Genomic DNA, 18,965 nt, shown 5'->3' with positions numbered 1-18,965 from the left:
ATATACATTTTGCACTCTTCTCTGGTAACTGACCACCCTTGAGTCTGCACCTCATGAAATAGATCATTAATCCCTGAATGTTTTCACTTTATATGCAGTCATTCCAATAAATATTCCCAGTTTTCCCTTACTTGGGTGTTTTGAAGGGGAGCTAACTGAGCTAACTCGTCTACTTCAGTGTTCCACCGGCTCGCTGGGGTGTCACTTTGTTGGTGGGAGGCCACCCACGCCACTGCAAATTCCCCACATCTAGCAATTGCAAGGATGTCCTGCCATTTTTCCTTTTGTCATATCGATACTCTGTTAACCTCCCACCCATTTTGCTCCCAAAATGGTAGCCATTCTGTGCAACCTTTAAATACTGCCTAAGAGTCAGTATAAATGTATACAGGGGAAGTGGTTTGGGCTTCATGTTGGAACACGCTCCATACCGCGACCAGTTCTCCCACTTGTGCACTACCCTCCCCTTTGGTAATGATTTGTTCCTTGGTTTCTACCTGGAGTGCTACAGCTCGATATTTCCAGACCTTTCCTTCTCGCTTTGACAAGGCGTCTGTGAACCACACGTTGTGCATTTGTTCAGAAAACGGGGTAGCTATCTGTATCACGGGGAAGTTCAGCTGTTTCTCTATCTGGGCCCACCTCTTCTTGGATAGTTAACCTCTTTGTGGCTCCCTCAGACACTGTAAATATGTCACAATAATGTTCTATCTGGCCATACCATTTTCACACAGAGGCTCTCTGAGCCACCCCGTCAGGGGGGTGGGGTTCCCGCTAGGACTGCTTTAGTCACCTTAAACGGGCCCTGAAGAATTATGGGTTGCTTTCAAATGGTTCGTTTGGCCTCTCTCAAAGCTAGACTAACTACAAATAGGCCCTTCTCCCACGTTGTGGGTTTTTTTTTTAGCGTCTTTAAAACTGCGCGAGTAAAACCCAATAGGCCGAATGGGCCCCTCTGGCCCCTTTTGCCATAAATGAATCGAGAGCCCGGTCCGGGCAAACCCCCACTCAATTTGGATAGGATCTGTGGGGTGAATGGGACCGAGAGCTTGATGGGCAGTTGCTTCAAATATTAGCAGTCATAATGCCTCATCATGGACCAGGGTCCACTCCCATTGGACCCCTTTTTTCACAATAAGTCATACAGTGGTCTTGCAATAATTGAAAAATCAGGAATATGCTTTCTCCAAAACACAAATAATCCTAATACATGTTGCAAATCCTTTTTCGACTCTGGCATTTTAATCTGATCTAATGAGGAAAGGGTGTCCTGTGGAATGCATGTCATTCCTCCTGTCCACCAGATTCCTAAAAACTTTACCTCGCTTGAGGGTGTTTGTACCTTCTCCAGTGGACTTTTCAACCCCAAACTTTCTAAGTGGGAAATTATATTATCCTGAGTTATCCGAACTTTCTCTATTTCATCCCCTCCCACAAGAATGTTGTCACTATATTGGTAAACACTGACTTCCTTCTCTACTTGGACTGCCTCTAGTTCCTGCGCTAATGCATGGTGGGCTAGAGTGGGGGAATGCTTATACCCTTGGGGTAGTCGGGTGAAGGTGACTTGTTGGCCTTCCCACGTAAAAGCAAAGCGATCTTGGTCCTCAGGTTGCAGGGGAAACATAAAAAACATATCTTTAACATCAATTCTTGCCATGAGGGGGTGGGCTCGTTCCTGGATAGTTGCTATCAACTCGGCAATATTTGGTACCGCTGCTGTATTTGCATTAAGCCTGCGATAACCTACCGTTAATCTCCACGTGCCACTAGGTTTTTGTACTGGCCACACTGGAGAGTGAAAAGGAGATTGTGCCGGGACTACAACTCCTTGTTTTTTTCAAATCCTCCAGTACTGGTGCAATACCTTCTCTTGCTCCCAATGGTAATGGATAGGGTTTTACATTGGTTAGCCGGGAAGGAGGGAGGGGAGGCGCCGCTTGTAGCGGGCGCACTGCCGCACCAAAGGTTCCGGTTAACTGCCTAATTTGGGGGACACCGAAAGACCATGAATTCCCCTGGGTATCCCGCCATTGTTTGCCCTTCAGGACGTCTATACCTAAGAGGTTCATTTGGAAGGGGCCCACTGCTGCCATAGTGTTAACGGAACCTTCTTCTCCTGCTAGCCACAATGTCACCGGGGTCATAGGTACGGTTTGGGTTTTACCCAGAGCATTTAGGACTATGAGGCGTTTGGACGGCATCGAGATACCACATTGTTCCGCCTCAGTTCGTCTTAGTGCTGTAATTTGGGCTCCGGTGTCAACTAAAAAGGTTACAGGCCTTTTCTTTGGCCCTACCTCCACCGTAATCAATAAATCTCCTTTTTCGTTGCAGCTGAGTTGCCTTATAAACATCCACCCTCTGCCTCCCCACTCACCCTGGGGGGGGCAGAGGATTTAGTTTCCCGCCATCCTTTCATCCCCTTTTTGTTCCTCCCCCATGTTCACTATTGGTCTGGTATTAGGAGTAGTTCCCTGCCTAGACCATCTTTGCACAAGCAACTCTAACTTCTTAGTCGGGAGTCCATCCATCAAATCCCGGGGAACGCCCTTTTGCAGCCCCAATTGCCATAACCCTTGTCGGGTTCGGGGCTTTTCTTTTCCAGTTAGATCTGGGCTCCTGCCAGAGAATAGCAGCCACCCGCTTCCCTGTTCTGCCGCTCACACAGCTCTGGTTTCAACTTTCTGGTATGATCGGCTAACAGGTCCATACTTTCTCCCATAATTGATTAACTCTTGCGCTATCTCCCCCCAGGTCCACACCTTCCTCCCTGGCCACCAATGCTCGGGGGGGTCACTGTGGCCTGGGGGTCCAGGGCAGCCACGGTTCTCTCCTCACTGTGTGTATTTTGAATTTTCCCCTGCAGTTGGATCCCAATAGGTTTTAAAGAGTCGGGAAGTCCCCGTATCAGGGGTGTCATTCATTTGGGATCTACTGGCAACAACATTGGGGAGCTCAGCCAACATTTCCTGGCACTCCCTACTGGGGGCTTACCACACAAGTGCTACCTCCAGTTCACAGCCCTCCTACTCATCGTCCCTGCACAGCCAAAGCCAGTTTTCCTTTCTCTTCTTTGCCTGCCAGCAGTACCACAGACTAAAGTACTCTCCAACTGCTCAGGCAGTGCCTTCTAGAAACCGAGAGCAGCAGTTCTTCTCAAAGTCCTGCTCAGCCCCTCTGCCTGCAGGAGAGGCATGCTGTTCTTTCCAAACAACAGGACAAGTTTGTCACAAACACATTTGAGATAGGAGTGGCAGTGGAAAGGGAACCTTGAGAGAAAAAAGCCCGAGAGCACAAGCACCTACTGCCAACAGCCTGTGAGAGTTTCCAAAGACTCTCTCTACATTCACACTCAAGTGCCAGATTGCAAGGTCAGCGAAATGCACATTGCTAACAGCAGACAGCCCAAGAACTAAGTTCATACTTTGCATACAGAGCGCCAGGGCGCTGCTGCTTCAGTCTGGGAGAGCCTTTTCGCCACAGTAGCTTGGATGGGACTATGTTTCAGATTTGGGCTGGAAACAGCTTTGATAACACAGGGTTGTTTTCATTGCTGCTGAGCAGTGCTGACACAGCATCAAGGCCTTGTCTGCTCCTCACACCCCCCCCACCAGTGAGTAGGCTGGGGGTACACAAGGGGTTGGGAGGGGACGGGGCTGGGACGGCTGACCCCAAGTGACCAAAGGGATATTCCAGACCAGAGGACATCACGCCCAGCAATAAAACCGGAGAAGGAAGAAGGAAGGAGGCTGTTTGGCATTATGGCATGTGTCTTCCCAAGTAACCCTTAGGTGTGACGGAGCCCTGCTTTCCTGGAGAGTAAACACCTACCTGCCGATGGGAAGCAGTGAAGGAATTCTCTATGTTGCTTTGCTTGTGCACATGGCTTTTGCTTTACTTATTCAACTGCCTTCATCTCGACCCATGAGTTTTCTTGCTTTCACCCTCCCGATTCTCTCCCTCATCCCACTGTGGGGCAGTGAGTGAGTGAGCGGCGCGTGGGGCTCAGTTGCCGCCTGGGGTTAAACCACTACAAAGGCTCTAGAGCTTTGTGGTTAAACACTCACCAAACTTCAAAATACTGTCCGTAAAAGCAGCCTCTTTTTCCACTGAAGCAGGAAATCCACACGTGGCGGTGAAACACAAGCGTTTTTTACAGCTCCAGTGACTCTCTCAGGCTGATGCTCAGCCTGTGCAAGTGCCGTAGCAACTCTGAAGTGACCGCTTCAGCGTTCAGTGAAAGAAGGCAGGATATGAGGAACCCCCCGAGATGGGACTTGAGGGTCTCATCTTAACGCACTGCTACAGGTGGTCATCAAACTGCAGGTTGGCTTTTCAGCTCTAACATGCTTACCTGTTGAAGTTGCCATACCGGATTTTCAATTTGTACACCAGCCTGCCTGCATGAAGAAACCTTGTTTCAGGCAATGGATAGGTAAATGGTTTCAGCGACATCTTTCTTTCTCGCAGAACGCCAGCCTCGGGAAGCAGGAGAGTCAAAGGGAAATCACAAAGCGCCTTCACCAGATCTCATTCTGTCGGACAAGGAGAAAAGATTACCTGTCCTTTTGCCTCTCGAGGACGTTTGCCGAGAGAACCCACTTCCTACCAGTATCCCCCACAAGCCTGAAAATCGCCGGTTCAAGCGCCCGTTCCACTCAAGCCGGGGATCCTGGAGCAGGACTCAGGGACAGACTTGGAGCCGATGGCTACCCCGCCTCCAGCTGCGCTGCTCTGCAAATGTCACCACCACCCCTGAAGCTCCACCGGCCTCTTGCCCCGGGGGCTGGCAGCAAAGCCCGGGCAGGACGGTGTCACAGCCCGTGACCGACCCCAGGCTGGGAGGGACACCCCCGGCTGCTGCGGGTCCCTGCAGCCCCTGCGGGCCCGGCCGGGAGAAACTCGTTCCTCTCCACAGCCGCACGCCGCCCTGCTGCCCGCCGGCCTCCGCCGGACAGCCACCAGCGGGCGGCAGTGCCACGCTGCCCCCGCAGCGCCGGGGCCGGGAGGGAAGGAGGGGCCGAGGCTGGCTGGGCCTGCGGGGGAAAGGCAGGCACCCGCCGCGCCCGCCGGCCCAGCGCCCCGGCCTGCCCAGAGAGGAGATGCCGCCGCCTCCTCAGCCCCGCTGCCGGCCTGCCAGGCCCCCCGGCAGCCCCGGCGCTGGCCACCACCGGGCAGCCCACCGCTCCACGGAAGGGGAGCAGCCCCCGCCACAGCCACCGGCCTCGCCGCGCCCGCCGCCAGCCCTTGCCTCAGGCGGGGCCGGGCCGGGGCTGCGGGCGGAGCCGAGCCGAGCCGATGGGATCGGAGCCGAGCCCAGCCGAGCCGAGCCTAGTGAAGCGGTGCCGAGCGGATCGGAGCCGAGTCTAGCCCAGCCGAGCCGAGCGGAACCGAGCGGAGCCCACTTCAGCCGAGCCCTTCGGAGGCAGCTGCATTTTGGGGCTTGGAGCGCTTTGGGTTCCAGTGTTCCAGTGCTTACAGGGGGCGTGACCTGCTCCCTGGGAGGCTGTGGAGATACCAGCAGGGCACAAGGGGCAGAGACACCTGGCCAAGCGGTGCATGAGCGGGTCCCCGCGGGAGCAGGCAGAGGCGCAGCCCTCGGGCATCCCCAGGCCGAGCAGGCGGTGCCCCTGGGACTGGGTGCGGGGGGGGCCAGGCTGGAGCGCTCTTCCAGAGAGCAGCTCCTCCTGCAGCCGTCAGCACTGACCAACGCTCCTGGCTGGCCGTCAGCACGACCCTGGCAGACCCTGCCGCTCCCTGGAGGAAAGGGCTGGATGCTGGCCAGGCCGGGGGACAGAGATGATCCTCGCCTTCCCTCCCCGCAGCCCCTCTGGAGCCCTTGGGCACAGCCCTGCCCCTGTCTGCTGCTGGGGACAGGGTCTGGCCAGGCACCAAGCACTTGGCTGCCCGCTGGGAAGTGAGTGAATCAAAGAAAATTCACTCAATAGCCAATGTGACTATGAAGCAGGTATCCTTTATTGCAGCGCTGGGAGTCGCACTGGGATATTTCCACGAACGTGCATCTCGATGAGAAACAAGTTGTTCGTGATTTATATTACAAAAGACTTTACATATTCATTAGGTTTCCGATAAATTTAATACATATTCACCATTATTCCGGGAACTCCTGAATATATGCTAATGTCCTGATACGCCTGCGCAGTTTCTTTCTCGGGTGGTCGTCAGGGGTCGTCCTCCTCAAATCTTCCTCTTTCTCCTCTTCTTCAGTGTACAGAGTTGGGTGACCTCTTCTTCATGATCTCCATTTTGCAAGCTCAGCAACCTTGTTATCCATCCTGCCCAGATGGTCCCAGGCTTGTTGGCATATTGGGCCTCCCTTTATCAGGTTGCCTCAAACTTTGTGTCTTTTTCTAGTTCATACCCAAGGACTATTGCCTAATTTACGGCTTCTCTTATCCTGTTTCTGCATTCCAACTATTTTATTAATTGTTTTCGTTTTTACTGGAGCATGAGACAGTCAAAGCCTGAGTTTTTGGGGCCTGACTCAAGTGTTGCCAAGTTATATTCTTTTTTCTTTAAATTGTTCTATGCTAATTAGATTCCCCTATTCATGAGGATCCAGAGAGGGGCCAGGCTCTGGCAACAGGCTCCTGTCCCATCACTGCCTGCGGGGACAGGCCCAGGGAAACCCAGGCTGCCACAGGGCAGAGGCTGCCAGACCCCCCCACAGCAGGCAGGGTGTGCAGGCCAGCCCTGGGCCAAGCACAGGACCAGGCCTGGGCCAGGGGAGATGCTCACGAGCTGCGACCAGGACAAATGAGACACAACCAGCAGCTCTGGCAGAGGAGACCAATGCTCCGCTTTCATTGCATGCAGGTCCAGGCGGCAAGTGGTGGCTTGTCCCTGATGGAGCATCGTACCTGCAGCATTTCCAAGCAGGCCAAGTTTGGCACAGAGCAGAAGACCCCCAAGTCACCGAATGCACGGGAGTCCTTGAGGTTCCCTCTGTCAACCTAGCACTGGGAAGAGAAGTGATAGGATGGAGGGGACAACTGGACTCCTGGTCCTGCAATGGCAGGGAAACGCAGGCCAGAAATGGCCTGGCAAGGGGCTATGCTCAATGCTGCAGAGGAAGCAAAAAAACCCTTGGGGACCATTTGCCCATGGGAAAAAAAAACCCTCCTTCCTGACCCCAGAACTGGTGATCGTTTGTTCTCTGAGCATGTGAGCAAGACTTACCTCCCTGCCCCCCCCCAGGGCTGCCATGGTTCCAGGGGACACCAGCACTGCCCAACCCTTTCCTTCCCTCCCTCCCTCCTCTGGAGGCACCAGGAGCCCCCAAGGACTCCTCCCAGGTAGTTGGGCCTCTTTTGGAGGAAACTCTCTCCTCTGGGATCCACCCAAGACTCCTCCCAGGCATCTCCCAGAGACTTTTCACCTTTGCTTTAGGGACTTAAGATACCAGGTAGCAGCCCCAGATTCCTCCAAGGAAGCTGCCTGAGAAACTTCTTCTCTTTTGGAGGAAGTTGCCACTGCAATTTCCCCACCTGACAGTGATTTTAAGACTTCCATTGTGCACTGGCCCTTCCTTAACAATTTCTTTTGTGAACTGAAGAGAACCAAATGTGAACCTACTGAATCACAGACTCACAGGATGGTATGCACTGAAGAGGACCTTTGCAGATCACCTAGTCCCACCCCCCTGCCATGAGCAGGGACACCCAGGGACAGCCCAGGTTGCCCAAAGCCCCATCCAACCTGGCCTTTGAACACTTCCAGGGGTCCAGGGGCATCCACAGCTTCTCTGGGCAACCTGTGCCAGGGCCTCACCCCCCTCATTGTAAAACATTTCTTTCTTATGCCCAGTCTACATCTACTCTCAGTTTAAAGCTGTTGCCCCTTGTCCTGTCACTACAAACCATCATAAAGTCTCTCTGCATCTTTCTTATAAGCCCTCTTTAAATATTAAAAGGCCACAATAATGTCTCCCCAGAGCCTTCTCTTTTCCAGGCTGAACAACCCCAACCCTCTCAGCCTGCCTCCATAGCAGAGGTGCTCCAGCCCTCGCAGCATCTCCGTGGCCTCCTCCGGACTCGCTCCAACAGCTCCATGTCCTTCTTGTCCTGGGGACCCCCGAGCTGGACGCAGCACTGCAGGGGGGTCTCACCAGAGTGGAGCAGAGGGGCAGAATCCCCTCCTTCGACCTGCTGGTCACGTTGCTGGGGATGCAGCCCAGGACACGGTTGGTTTTCTGGACTGCCAATGCACATTGCCGGCTCATTTCCAATTTTTCACCTACCAGTATCCCCAAGTCCTTCTCTGCTGGGCTGCTCTCAATCTATCCATCGCCCAGTCTGTATTGATACTACTGGTCAGTGCCTTGTCCCATATGCAGGACCTTGCCCTTGGCCTTGTCGAACCTCATGAGGTTCACATGGGCTCAGTTCTCCAGCCTGTCCAGGTCATAGTGTTTCCCCTAACTAGGAAAAGATTAGTAACAAATAGCTGAGAAAGCATTAGCTACATACTTGTATTGAAATGCCATCAGTGCACAGAATGAACAGCCTCAAGATGGTAGCAGGGACTGCTGGCAGTATAACATTTCCCTGCCTCGTTCTAGACCCCTCTGGAGAGGCTGCACCTGCAGAAAGCGCAGGAGCAGGATGATGAGAGGAATCTCGCACCCCTGCACAGCACAGGGACAGGGAGATTTGCTGCAATCCCCATTCACCTCATTATTCTGAGTCTGAAAGAGGAAATCGTTCTAGTTTCTTGTCTACTAAAACCTGGCACTAGACATACAAAGCTTCTTCAATCACCAACTGAACTAGTGAGACTAGACCCTCCCCCCTCAAGTCCCCAGCCATTCTGGGGTACTATCATGGAGAGGTGGCATTGGTGGGAGGAGGGGGACCAACCCATGGAACAGGTTCAGGGACAAGTTGATTGCTTGTGTTAGATGAACTTGGAGTGTCTTCTCTCCAGCTGGGAGTGTGCACTGAAACCCACTGAACTGCCGCCTGTGCAGCAATCCTGCTGAGGAGGCATCAGCTGGGTGTTCGCCTAGGGGAAAGGTGCAAGGGTGCTCTGGCTGGTGGAGCCCACTGGGGCCAGCGCACAACCTTAACCCTCCCCAGAAGCCTCATAGCCTTCATCCTGTGGGGACTCACACAGCCACGGCATGGGGCAGCCCCATGGCATGGTTCCGTTCCCCCAAGTGCAATCTCAGGCCTCCTAAGATGGCCATGGGAGCAAGCAGGTGATTGCCACCCATCCACTGCGTGGGTCACCCAGCAGAGATGGTGGCTCTTGGGAATCACCCATCATTCTTTGAGCAGGAGAAAGCCACCCCCAGTCAAGGTGTTGCTTTCAGCTCAGCCACAACCAGTGCAAGGGGACACAGAGGGCTCAGCCCAGAGCCCCGGCAGCTCATCAGGGCAGGGCACTTGCTTGCAACAGAGCTAACGGCAAAACAGCTCCCATAGAATCATAGAACCATAGAACTGTTTTGGTTGGAAAAGACCTTTAAGATTACCAAGTCCAACCATTAACCAGCAGCAGGAGAGCAGTGTGTCGTCGTGTGTTTCCCCCCCCCGCTTGCAGGCAAAACAAGCTTCCCTGCCCAAGCCTGGCTCTATGGGTGCCTCAAGACCCATCTGGGGACCTCACCTGCACCCGGGCTGGGTTGGGGACAGTGGCTAGGCCCTAGAAACAACACAACCCTGCCCCGGGCGGTGGGGCTGGGGCGGTATGAAACTCTTCACCTCCTCAGAGCACTACCTCCCCTGCACCCGTTACAGCTGACCAAAGACATCTCCATCTTCTCCTAGGGGGTACCTCATCCCCCTGCAGCCATGAGGACTCAGGGAGCCTTCCTGTGTGCATGTGCAGCACAGCCCCAGGATGTCCTCAGTGGCACTGGCATGCCCTCACCACCCACAGCGTCCCAGCACTGCCCACTCACAAGCTGCAGCAGGTGTGGGGCACCCTTCCTGCTTGCCCTCCAGCCCCATGGCCCTGAGCTTCACACAGCATGGCAGCTGAGGCTGAAGAAAGGCTCTGCAGTGTCAGGCACACAGTACAGAGGATGAGGAAGACCCAGAAATGTCCCTGTTGCCCAGGGAGGTCCTCTTGCCTGGCTCCCAGGTACTTACTGACCATGGTCCAGGGTTCAGTTTGCCCACTTCCCACTGTGGGACAGGAATCGCTCCCCTCCCAGAGGGAAGCTGGAAGCTGGAAGCAAGCAGCCCACCGCAGCTCAGTGCTCCCTCCCTACTCCTGGCAGCACTGCAGCTGGCCACCTGCCACATCGGGACCAACACAGGGGAACTGTTTTCTACAAGGCTCTCCTCAAACAAGGATGTTTTTATGATGTGTCTGAGACAAGGAGAAGGAAAAAAAAAAAAAGAAAAATTCTCTGAAATACAGAGACTGTGATCTGTAGGAAACCAGCCCAACGGAGAGAGAACTTGCTTCCAGAGACCTTGCAGATGCTGCTGGCTCCAGGGCTCCCGACAATCCTCCCTGTTCCCCCGTGCGGCTGGGGGAGAGTGGGGATGCTTAGTGTGTGCAAAGGGTGCAGGCTCACTGGGGAATGTGCGAACACTTGCCAAGGGGCCTTGCTGCCACTGAATGCTGTGAACTAGGGGGTGGCCCAGCACATCCAGCTAACCCAGCTGCAATTTCAAAAGGAAGTCCACGCTTCCAGCCACAGCATCAGCCTCTCCTTCCCTCTTGCCTGAACCGAGCTGTGCTAAGAGCTCCTTCCACTGCTCATGCAGTGAGCGCAGGCTCATGCTCCTCCTATGCTGGGCACATAGAGATTGTTTTGCAGGAGGTGGCCACCTTCTCCTTATCACCAGGTCCCATGGGAACAGGGATCTGACAGCTCTTATAAAACACTGGCCAGGACAGCACAAACTTGCTTCTGCCTTTGAGAAAACTCAGTAAATGTGCAGGTCTCTGCAGAAAGCAGTGGAAGGGACACCCTGCCACCTTTCCTCCATTCCTCTGTGCATGAACTGGGAGGTGAGAGAGCAGGTTTGGTGCTGGAGGGAGTTGCTGGAGGAAGGCATGAGGTGCTGGAGGTGGGGGCACAGTGCTTCACAAAGCCAGGACACTCTGAGGCTTGCTTCAACTCCTTCTACCAGACCTCCAAGTCCCACAGAGCCAAGGCTGTGCTCCAGCACAGCAACACCAAGGAGCCAACACCAACACCTGGTGCAAGGACTGAGTGCCTACATGCCTGGAGCAGGGATCTCACAGGCTCCCCACGCTAAGCACTGCTCAGCTTCCCTGCCATGCTCACCGGGAGGCTTTTGCACCCTTTGCTTTCTTGATCCTTGCCTGCTCAACCTGCATCCTGCCGGGCACTCCGCTCCAGTCTTCAGCTCCTGCACCGCGCCGGGCATGCACTCATCTTTAAAGGCTGCAGGGATGTGGATGTGGGGTGCGTGGGCACCGCACCCCCTCGGGGAGCACTGCAAGAGGCATCGTGAAGTTTATACCAAAATCCCCCCCGCGCCAGCCAGCCGTCGCTCCTCGCCCGTCGCCCTCGGCACCCTGCGGGCAGCGAACCGCTCCTGCCGCCGCTCCGCTCCCCACACATGCTGCGCGGGACCCCGGCAGCCAGCCGAGCCGCCGGCGGGGGCGGCGGTGGGCGAGCGGGGCTACGGGCTGCCGGGCAGCACCCGACGGGGGGGGGCAAGTTGCGCCGGGGCGGAGCGACAACCCTGGGGCGGGGGGGCCGACGGCCCTTTATAGCGGCGCGGCAGGGCGCGGGGGGCGGCGGTCGCGATGGAGTACGCGGAGGCGGAGGAGTACTACTACGGGGAGGAGACGGCGGGCAACGCGACGGGGGAGGTGTGCGAGTGGCAGGCGGACTGGGAGGCGTCCTTCTCGCTGCTGCCGCTGCTTTACCTGCTGGTCTTCGCCCTGGGGCTGTCGGGCAACGGGCTGGTGCTGCTCACGGTGTGGCGCGGACCGCGGGCGCGGCGCCGCTCCGCCGACGCCTACATCGGGAACCTGGCGCTGGCCGACCTGGCCTTCGTGGCCACGCTGCCGCTCTGGGCCGCGTACACGGCGCTGCGCTTCCACTGGCCCTTCGGAGCGGCGCTCTGCAAGCTCAGCAGCTTCCTCGTGCTGCTCAGCATGTTCGCCTCCGCCTTCTGCCTGGGCGGCCTCAGCGCCGAGCGCTGCCGCGCCGCCGCCCGCGCCGCCCCCCGCCGCCCCGCCGGGCTGGGCCCGCTGGCTGCGCTCTGGGCGGCGGCGGCGGCGGCGGCGCTGCCTGCGCTGCTGCTGCGGGAGGCGCGGCGGGGGCCGCGCAACCGGACGCTGTGCGAACTGGCGGCGGGCGGCGCGGGGCGGGCGGCGGCGCTCAGCCTGGGCGCCACGGCGCTGGGCTTCGCCGCCCCGCTGCTGCTGATGGCCGTCTGCTACTGCTGCGTGGGCGCCGCCGTCCGCCGCCACCTCCGCCCGCGGCGCGCCGAGGCGGCGGCGCGGCGGCGGCTGCTGCGGCTGATCGCGGCGCTGGTGGCCGTCTTCGCCGGCTGCTGGCTGCCCTTCCACCTGCTCAAGAGCCTCTTCGCGCTGGCGGCCGCCGGGCTGCTGGAGCTGCCCTGCGCGCTGCTGGGGCTCATCGCCCGCCTGCACCCCTACGCCACCTGCCTGGCCTACCTCAACAGCTGCCTCAACCCTCTGCTCTACGCCTTCCTCGACGGCCGCTTCCGCGCCCGCTGCCGCCTTTTGCTGGGGCCGCGCCGCCTGCCCGCTGCCGCCGCCTCCTCCACGCTCAGCGGCCCCACGCAGCGCTCCGAGCTGCCCTCGGCCAGGACCAAGCTGTAGCGCCCGCGGCCCCGCCGCGCCCCAATAAACGCCCTTTCTGCCGCCGGAGCCCGCTGCCTTCTTCCTCCGGCTCCGCTCCGCGCGGCCGCCCCACCCCCCCGGTACCCCGCCGGCAGGGGACGGGAGAGACCGGGGGGACGGGGCCCAGCCCCCGCGGCCTCCCCACCCGTTCCCTGCCCCGGCCCCCAGCCAAAGCGCCGGGGCTGCCCCGGGCCTCCCGTGCGGCGCCAGGGCCGAGTGCTGCTCCCTGCGGGGATCCCGCCGGGACCGCCGGTTCGCCAGCCCGGCGGTAGTCCCTGTGCCGCCGGCCCCAGGCCCGTGCCTCCCTCACCGCCGCTTGGGGACGTGCCTCCCCTCCACAGGGCTCTGGCAAGGCCGCTGTCACCTTTCCAAGCATCCGCGTTCACGGTCGTCCAGGCAGTGTCCCCTCTCGCCCTGCTTGCCTTCGGGGCCCATCTAACGTGTGTATGGCCATGTCTGGAGGCTGCTCAGCTCCTCTCCTCATGGACAGGAGCTCCTCGAGGGTTGTCCAAGACACGGTGAGGACACGGGCATGCTGCCAACCTCCAAGCATGGCTGGCCCAGAGGGACCCTGCAGTCAGTTGGACGCAGCATGCTGGGAGCTGGGTGCATTTTCCTTGAGCTCAGGTGAGCCAGCCTTTTCCCAGGCACAACCTGATGCTGGAGGTGTCCTTTAGGAAACTCCTTTCCATATCTCAGGATGATACCTGGGCGCCTGCGTGCTGAGCTGACACCAGGCAGGCAGCACAGAGTCATTGGAGAATTGCATTGGGTGGAAGAGTTACCCGTCCCGCACTGCTGTCAGTATAAGTCTGTCTTACTTTGGACTGTGATGGCATCTCATTTTTGGAACACCATGGACGGCCCTTTCATGGAGTCTAATGGCCATCTCCAAGGGCTGAGCTGCTCAGAGGGCGCAGCTGCTGATGGCGGTGCTGTGGAGACTGGGCCAGGGCTGGGATGCTCCCTCACCAGAGAAGTTGCACTAGAGAAAGCTGGGTCTGAGCTGAGCGGATGCCCCTCTTGGCAGTCCTGCATGTGCTGGGTTTTTGCTGTCTTGTCTCGGCAGCTACACATACCTCTGCGGGTGCAGCGTGCCGAGCCTAGACCAAAGTGAGACCTGTGCAGCTGCATAGAGTGGCAGGCTGTCCCACCCCTCGGAGCTGTGTACGTGGAGGAACAGAGGAGCATCAGGCAACACAGATGTAGGTAGGAGATCCGCAGGCCCCCTGGTCATGGCATGTCTGGACAGGCCATCAGGGCAGCATAACATGGGCTGTAAGCACTGTTCCCCCCAGGGACCTGGTGAAGAGTCCTTCCCTGTAGCAGTCCCTGCTGCTGCTCTCCTAGGGAACCCCTGGGGAAAGCTGCCGTCTCTCCATGCCCATGCCAGCCTAGGGCACCAGCACCAAACTGGGGCAGGCTCACACTCCATAGCCTCCTGTTGCTCCTCCTTCCCCTTCCGCTCAGTTGGGCAGCTCTACCTAACCAATGGCATGTTAAACACCCCCAAATTCTGCCCATCCCTCCTTCCAGGCAGTGCCCTGCCCCTGTGCAAGCCTTGCTTCTGTAGGGCTGCGGGCTTTTCTTTCCCCGTGAAATGTTTGAACTAGACCATTTGGGACACCTGCCAGGGCAGCCATGGACTTGGCTCCAGACTGTGCAAAGGGAACATGAATCCCAGTAAGGAGAGCCCTTGAGGAAGGGCTGAGGGTGTGTGGAGGGATCCCAGAAGGAGCAAGGCACCCACCACAGCCCCCTTCCTCCACAGAAGCACACTAGAGAGGAGATGGTGACGATGGGGCTGGCAGGTAGGAGCTGTCCCATCATCACGGGCACCACTTTCCCTGGAGGGAAGGCCGGGAAAAAGGGAAGAGTTCACGGCCTTTCTGCCCTTGGGGTGGCCCCACACGCTTGTGTCCATGCTGGTCACCCACTCCGTCCCCAGACCCTCCCTGGAAGCCCCACTCTCTGTGTCCCACCTCAGCACAAGATGCGCTTGCTGTCCTCCAGCCCCAGCCCTGAGGCACCTGCCCCACACCAGCCCTGTGGGCTGCAGGGCCTCATCCTGCGCTCCAAGGACAGAGTGGGCTCTGCCATCACCCTTGCCACCCTCTGGGGCTTCCCCTGGGGAAAGGTTGGAGCGATGCCCAGGGCCAGCCCCCACTGTGCTCCCACAGCCATCACAACCCCTGTCCTGGGTAAAGCCATGTGAGACCCATCAGTCCTTCAGGCCGGTGGCCACACAGACCCTGAGCATCGGCTGGTCAGGCATGGGGTGAGCATGGGGACACACTGGGGCCATGCAAGGAATAACCACACCAGCCAGGGCATATGCCTTCCCTGCTCTGGGGTGCAACCCCTGTTCCAGGGTGCAACGCCCTGCACAGAGGAGGAGCAGACAGCTCTGCATCCTTCTAGGGTTTCTGCTCCGTGTGCATCCGCTGCTTTGCACTTGGAAGATGCATCCAGAGTATCCATGCCTGTCTGTGGGTGCTGCATCCAGCTTCAAAACCAGCTTTCAAAGCTCAGGTGCTCTGGGAAATGGCTGGACCTACAGCACACTGTAGGATAGGTCTGGGGGGAACTGGGAGGTGAGAGGCTGGTCCTGCCCATGCTGTGGGGCAGAGCAGTTCTCCTCTCCAGCTACCGCAGTGCCTGAAGGCAAGTGAGCAGCTCTGAGGAGCAGAGAATGCTGAGACCATGGCCCCACCTAAGCCAAAGGACAGCAAGGCAAGAGCAGGATCTGGGAGCAGTTGGGAGCTGGGTTCCAAGGCACCTGGGGAGCCTCAGGGTGACTGCATGAGTAGGAACAGGGTTCCCCTCAGCACCAGTCAGTCACATCCTCTCCATCCCACTGCAGCCTCCCCATTTCCAGAGAGGAAATGCCTGTGCCATGGCACTCCAGGAAGGAGCAGGGCTGACAGTGGGGGCAATGGGGTTGTGAGAAACCTCCTGTGGTCACACTCGGGTGCTGCAGGGTGGAAGAGGATTTAAAAACCAAACAACCCAGCCTGCTCCAGCCATCCCCCAGCTCTGTACATTGGGGCAGTGGTTTGTGCCAGGCAGAGCTGGGGGTGGCTCAGGAGGAGCAGAGGCAAAAGAGGGAAACAAGGGCATGTGGGAGTCTCATTGGCCCAGAGCCAGCACCTACACCCATGGTGCTGCACCCAGCACAAAGCAGCACCAGCATCACCACTGTTCCCCCGCAGCTCCTCCCTCCTGGCCTGAGGCAGCTGTGCTGGGCAGAGGATGCCTAGCTGCCTGCAGGGCCCAGGACAAGGAGCTGCCAGTGGCTTCCAGCACTCTGACAAAGGTCCCACTGTGCACACGCTGCTGCTCCTTGGCCCAGGGCTGGCTCTGGTGCTGAGTGCCTGCCTTCACTCATCTGGGGAGCTGCCAGCTGACTCTTTCAGGGCGAGGGGAGCTGCTTCCAGGCAGCTGCAGCAGGAGCTGGTGGCTGGCAGGAAAAGGAAGACTTTATCCCCTTGTCTCCCAAAGAAATGCCGCGGAGCCAACAAAGGCAGGGTGAGGGTGCCCTGGCAGGGGCCAGGGATGTCTCTCCCGCTGGGGGATGTTTCCTTGGAGACAGAGCAGCACCAGGAGCTGGTGCCTTCACACGTGTCCTGTGTTCCCAGGCGCTGGTGGCTTCTGCACAAAGAGACACTTGATGAGTTGGTGGTAGTACCCTCACTGGAGGGGTCCCACCATGCAGCTCACGCCTGGCAGCTGAGCTGGCAGCTCCACCTCAGCCTGGCCAAGTGTGGCCCAGGAGAGGCAGAAGGGGAACGGCCCTGGTGCCAGAGCCACACTGGGTGAGGAGGGCACAAAGTCACCAGACCTGCAGCATTACAGCTGCCTGCGCCTTGGTGAGCAAAACCAAAGCCACGTACTCTGAGATCAGACAGGGATGCAGGCAGCAGGAGCAAGCATGGTGGCACTGGCCCCAACCTGGCTTCTCACTGCAGCTTCTCAGCAGCTGTTTGCAGAGCCCAGCCAGACCAGAGCCCACCCCATCACCTGCGCACACAGTACAGGCTCATCTAGGCACCCAGCCCCAGGCATGGCAGGCCTGCACACAGCAGCACAGCACCATCGCTGTTTGCTGCAGGCAGCCACAGCTTCTCAGAAAGAGGAGACAGGGAAAACAAGGGCTGTGGGCTTGGTGTACCATACCACTTTGGAATGGCACGCAACCTCCCTTCTTCCAGGCTGAGCCAAGGCTTCTGGGGTTTTTATCTTCCAGTCCCAGCTGCCCATGACACTGGGAGTCAGGCTCCTCCTTCCCAATGAGAGTGATGGGCTCTGCAGCACCACATTCCTACTGTACTTACACAACTCTACATGTCCCTCCCTGCTCAGATTCTTTGCTCAGTGTGTTCAAGTAACAACAGCAGCCTTAGAAGGGCCTCAATATCCCCAGAGCCATCCTCTGCCCTCTTCTGGGGCAGCCAGAGGTGGCACCCTGTGGTGGGGAGCTCCCAGCAGGATGAGGGGATGGTGAATTTGCAATTTGTTCTGTTCAATGGGCTGCAGCCCAGGGAGAAGAGGGAGTGTTTGAGAGTTGGAGTGGCCCAAAGCACCTGGTTTCTGCACACACTGAAACCACAGGGCAGGGACCCCTGGACATGCGGCTTGGGCTCCCGGAGGTCCCCATGAACTGGGACTCTTATTTCACTAATGTGGCAGGTCCCCTGAGTCCTCCAGACCTCCCGAGGTGTTCTGGAGAGCTTTCTTGGACCCTCCCTCTGCTGCAGGCTTAGACAAGGGTCTCCACTGCTCCTGCTGTGCACAGTGCAGCTGCAGCTTTGCTGATATCATCCAAGAGTTGCCTGCTGGTCTCATCCCACACGGTAGGCACTGGTCAAGTTAGGTCGCATATGACCATGACTCTGAGACCATGAACAAATTCAGATGCTGCTAAGAGGGATTTCAAGATAACGCGTACTCTCCTGAACAGATCAAGATACCCTGGGTCCTGGAGATCAGAAAGATTACTGGCAGAGAAATTTGCTGCGCCTTTTGGGTAAGGCAGCGGCAGAAGAGGAGACTGAGCGTGCCCCAGCCCTCAGCCCTGTGAGGCAGCTGAAAGCAAGCGGCATCACAAAGCCCAGTCGGTCCTCGCTATAGGCTGCAGGAATGACTTGCAAAAATAATGACATGTTGATCCTGTAGCCATAAAATCAAACCCCATATCTGATGTTGGTGATGTGGAGTTTCAAGACTCCACTGAAGGAACAGCAGCAACACATGACCCTTCAAAGATGTGCAGGCAGGACCGTGCCCCTCGCACTGGGAGAGAGACAGTTGCTGTGAGCTCAGGTGTTCTTGTTCCACAGTCTGCAAGAGAAACTGGGTGAATTTGGACAAGGTAGCAGACCTGACAGAGACCTTGGGTTCCAGGTAAGTCTGGCACTTCAGTGAGGGAAGCAGCAAGGATAATCATGGTCCTGCTGAGAAAAGCCCCAAAGGCCATGCGCTACAGCAGATGAGAGACTGAAGCAAAGTTGGCCTGGAACAATAATCATCATGAGACCCAAAACTTCATGTTAAAAGTTGTTTTCCTGCCTCATTATGAAATACATAAATTAGCAACCTTAGCAATAGAACTATGTATGCTACAGAGTATCTGGGTGTCAGCTGTGGGAGGAATTTCCAAAATGGATGATTGTAATGATGGGCACGAAGGAGTGACTTACGGTGATCTTATAAAGACAGGGGATGTTGTACAAAATGCAACTCACGTACTTCTTAGTATTTCTGCTTTAAGAAACAGCTGGAAGTGGAGAAGACTGAGGGAACTGAGCACAGACGTTGCATCAGAACACAGGTCTAACTGCCATGACTGCAGGTGATTTTCAATAGGCAGCTGTAACAGCCTCCAAAGCTGCAACAGGGACACCCTTGTTAGCTACAAGGGAAGGACACACTCACTGGAGAAGTGTGCAATGCACAAAAGTGGTGCAACCTCCACCGCCAAGCTTTTAAGAGCTCAACTGGAAATGACCCTGACCAATGCGATACAGCTTCTGAGTACACCTTGCTTGGAGCAGCTGATAGAGATGACCTCCAGAGGTCGTTTTGTTTCTATGTTTTTAAAAGGCATGTATAACACCTAACGTTATACATAGGTCTAC

At 57.1% G+C, this 18,965-nt stretch overlaps 1 protein-coding gene across 1 annotated transcript; it reads left to right on the top strand.

Moving 5' to 3' along the window:
- Positions 1-11,737: 11,737 nt before the first annotated feature.
- On the top strand, positions 11,738-12,877 carry LOC142604214 (apelin receptor A-like). Its single transcript, XM_075769388.1, has one exon. It carries the CDS (start codon positions 11,761-11,763, stop codon positions 12,805-12,807), a length of 1,047 nt encoding a protein of 348 aa, XP_075625503.1. The 5' UTR covers positions 11,738-11,760; the 3' UTR covers positions 12,808-12,877.
- The last annotated feature ends 6,088 nt before the right edge of the window (positions 12,878-18,965 follow it).

Source organism: Balearica regulorum, chromosome 17, assembly GCF_011004875.1.
Source record: "Balearica regulorum gibbericeps isolate bBalReg1 chromosome 17, bBalReg1.pri, whole genome shotgun sequence".
Lineage (NCBI taxonomy): Eukaryota > Metazoa > Chordata > Aves > Gruiformes > Gruidae > Balearica > Balearica regulorum.
Note: the sequence above shows the minus strand (reverse complement) of the source record. Positions and strands in the feature narration are given on the sequence as shown.

Bases quoted from the DNA above. Each gene is read 5' to 3' on its own strand.
- LOC142604214 (XM_075769388.1), top strand. From the start codon at position 11,761: ATGGAGTACGCGGAGGCGGAGGAGTACTACTACGGGGAGGAGACGGCG.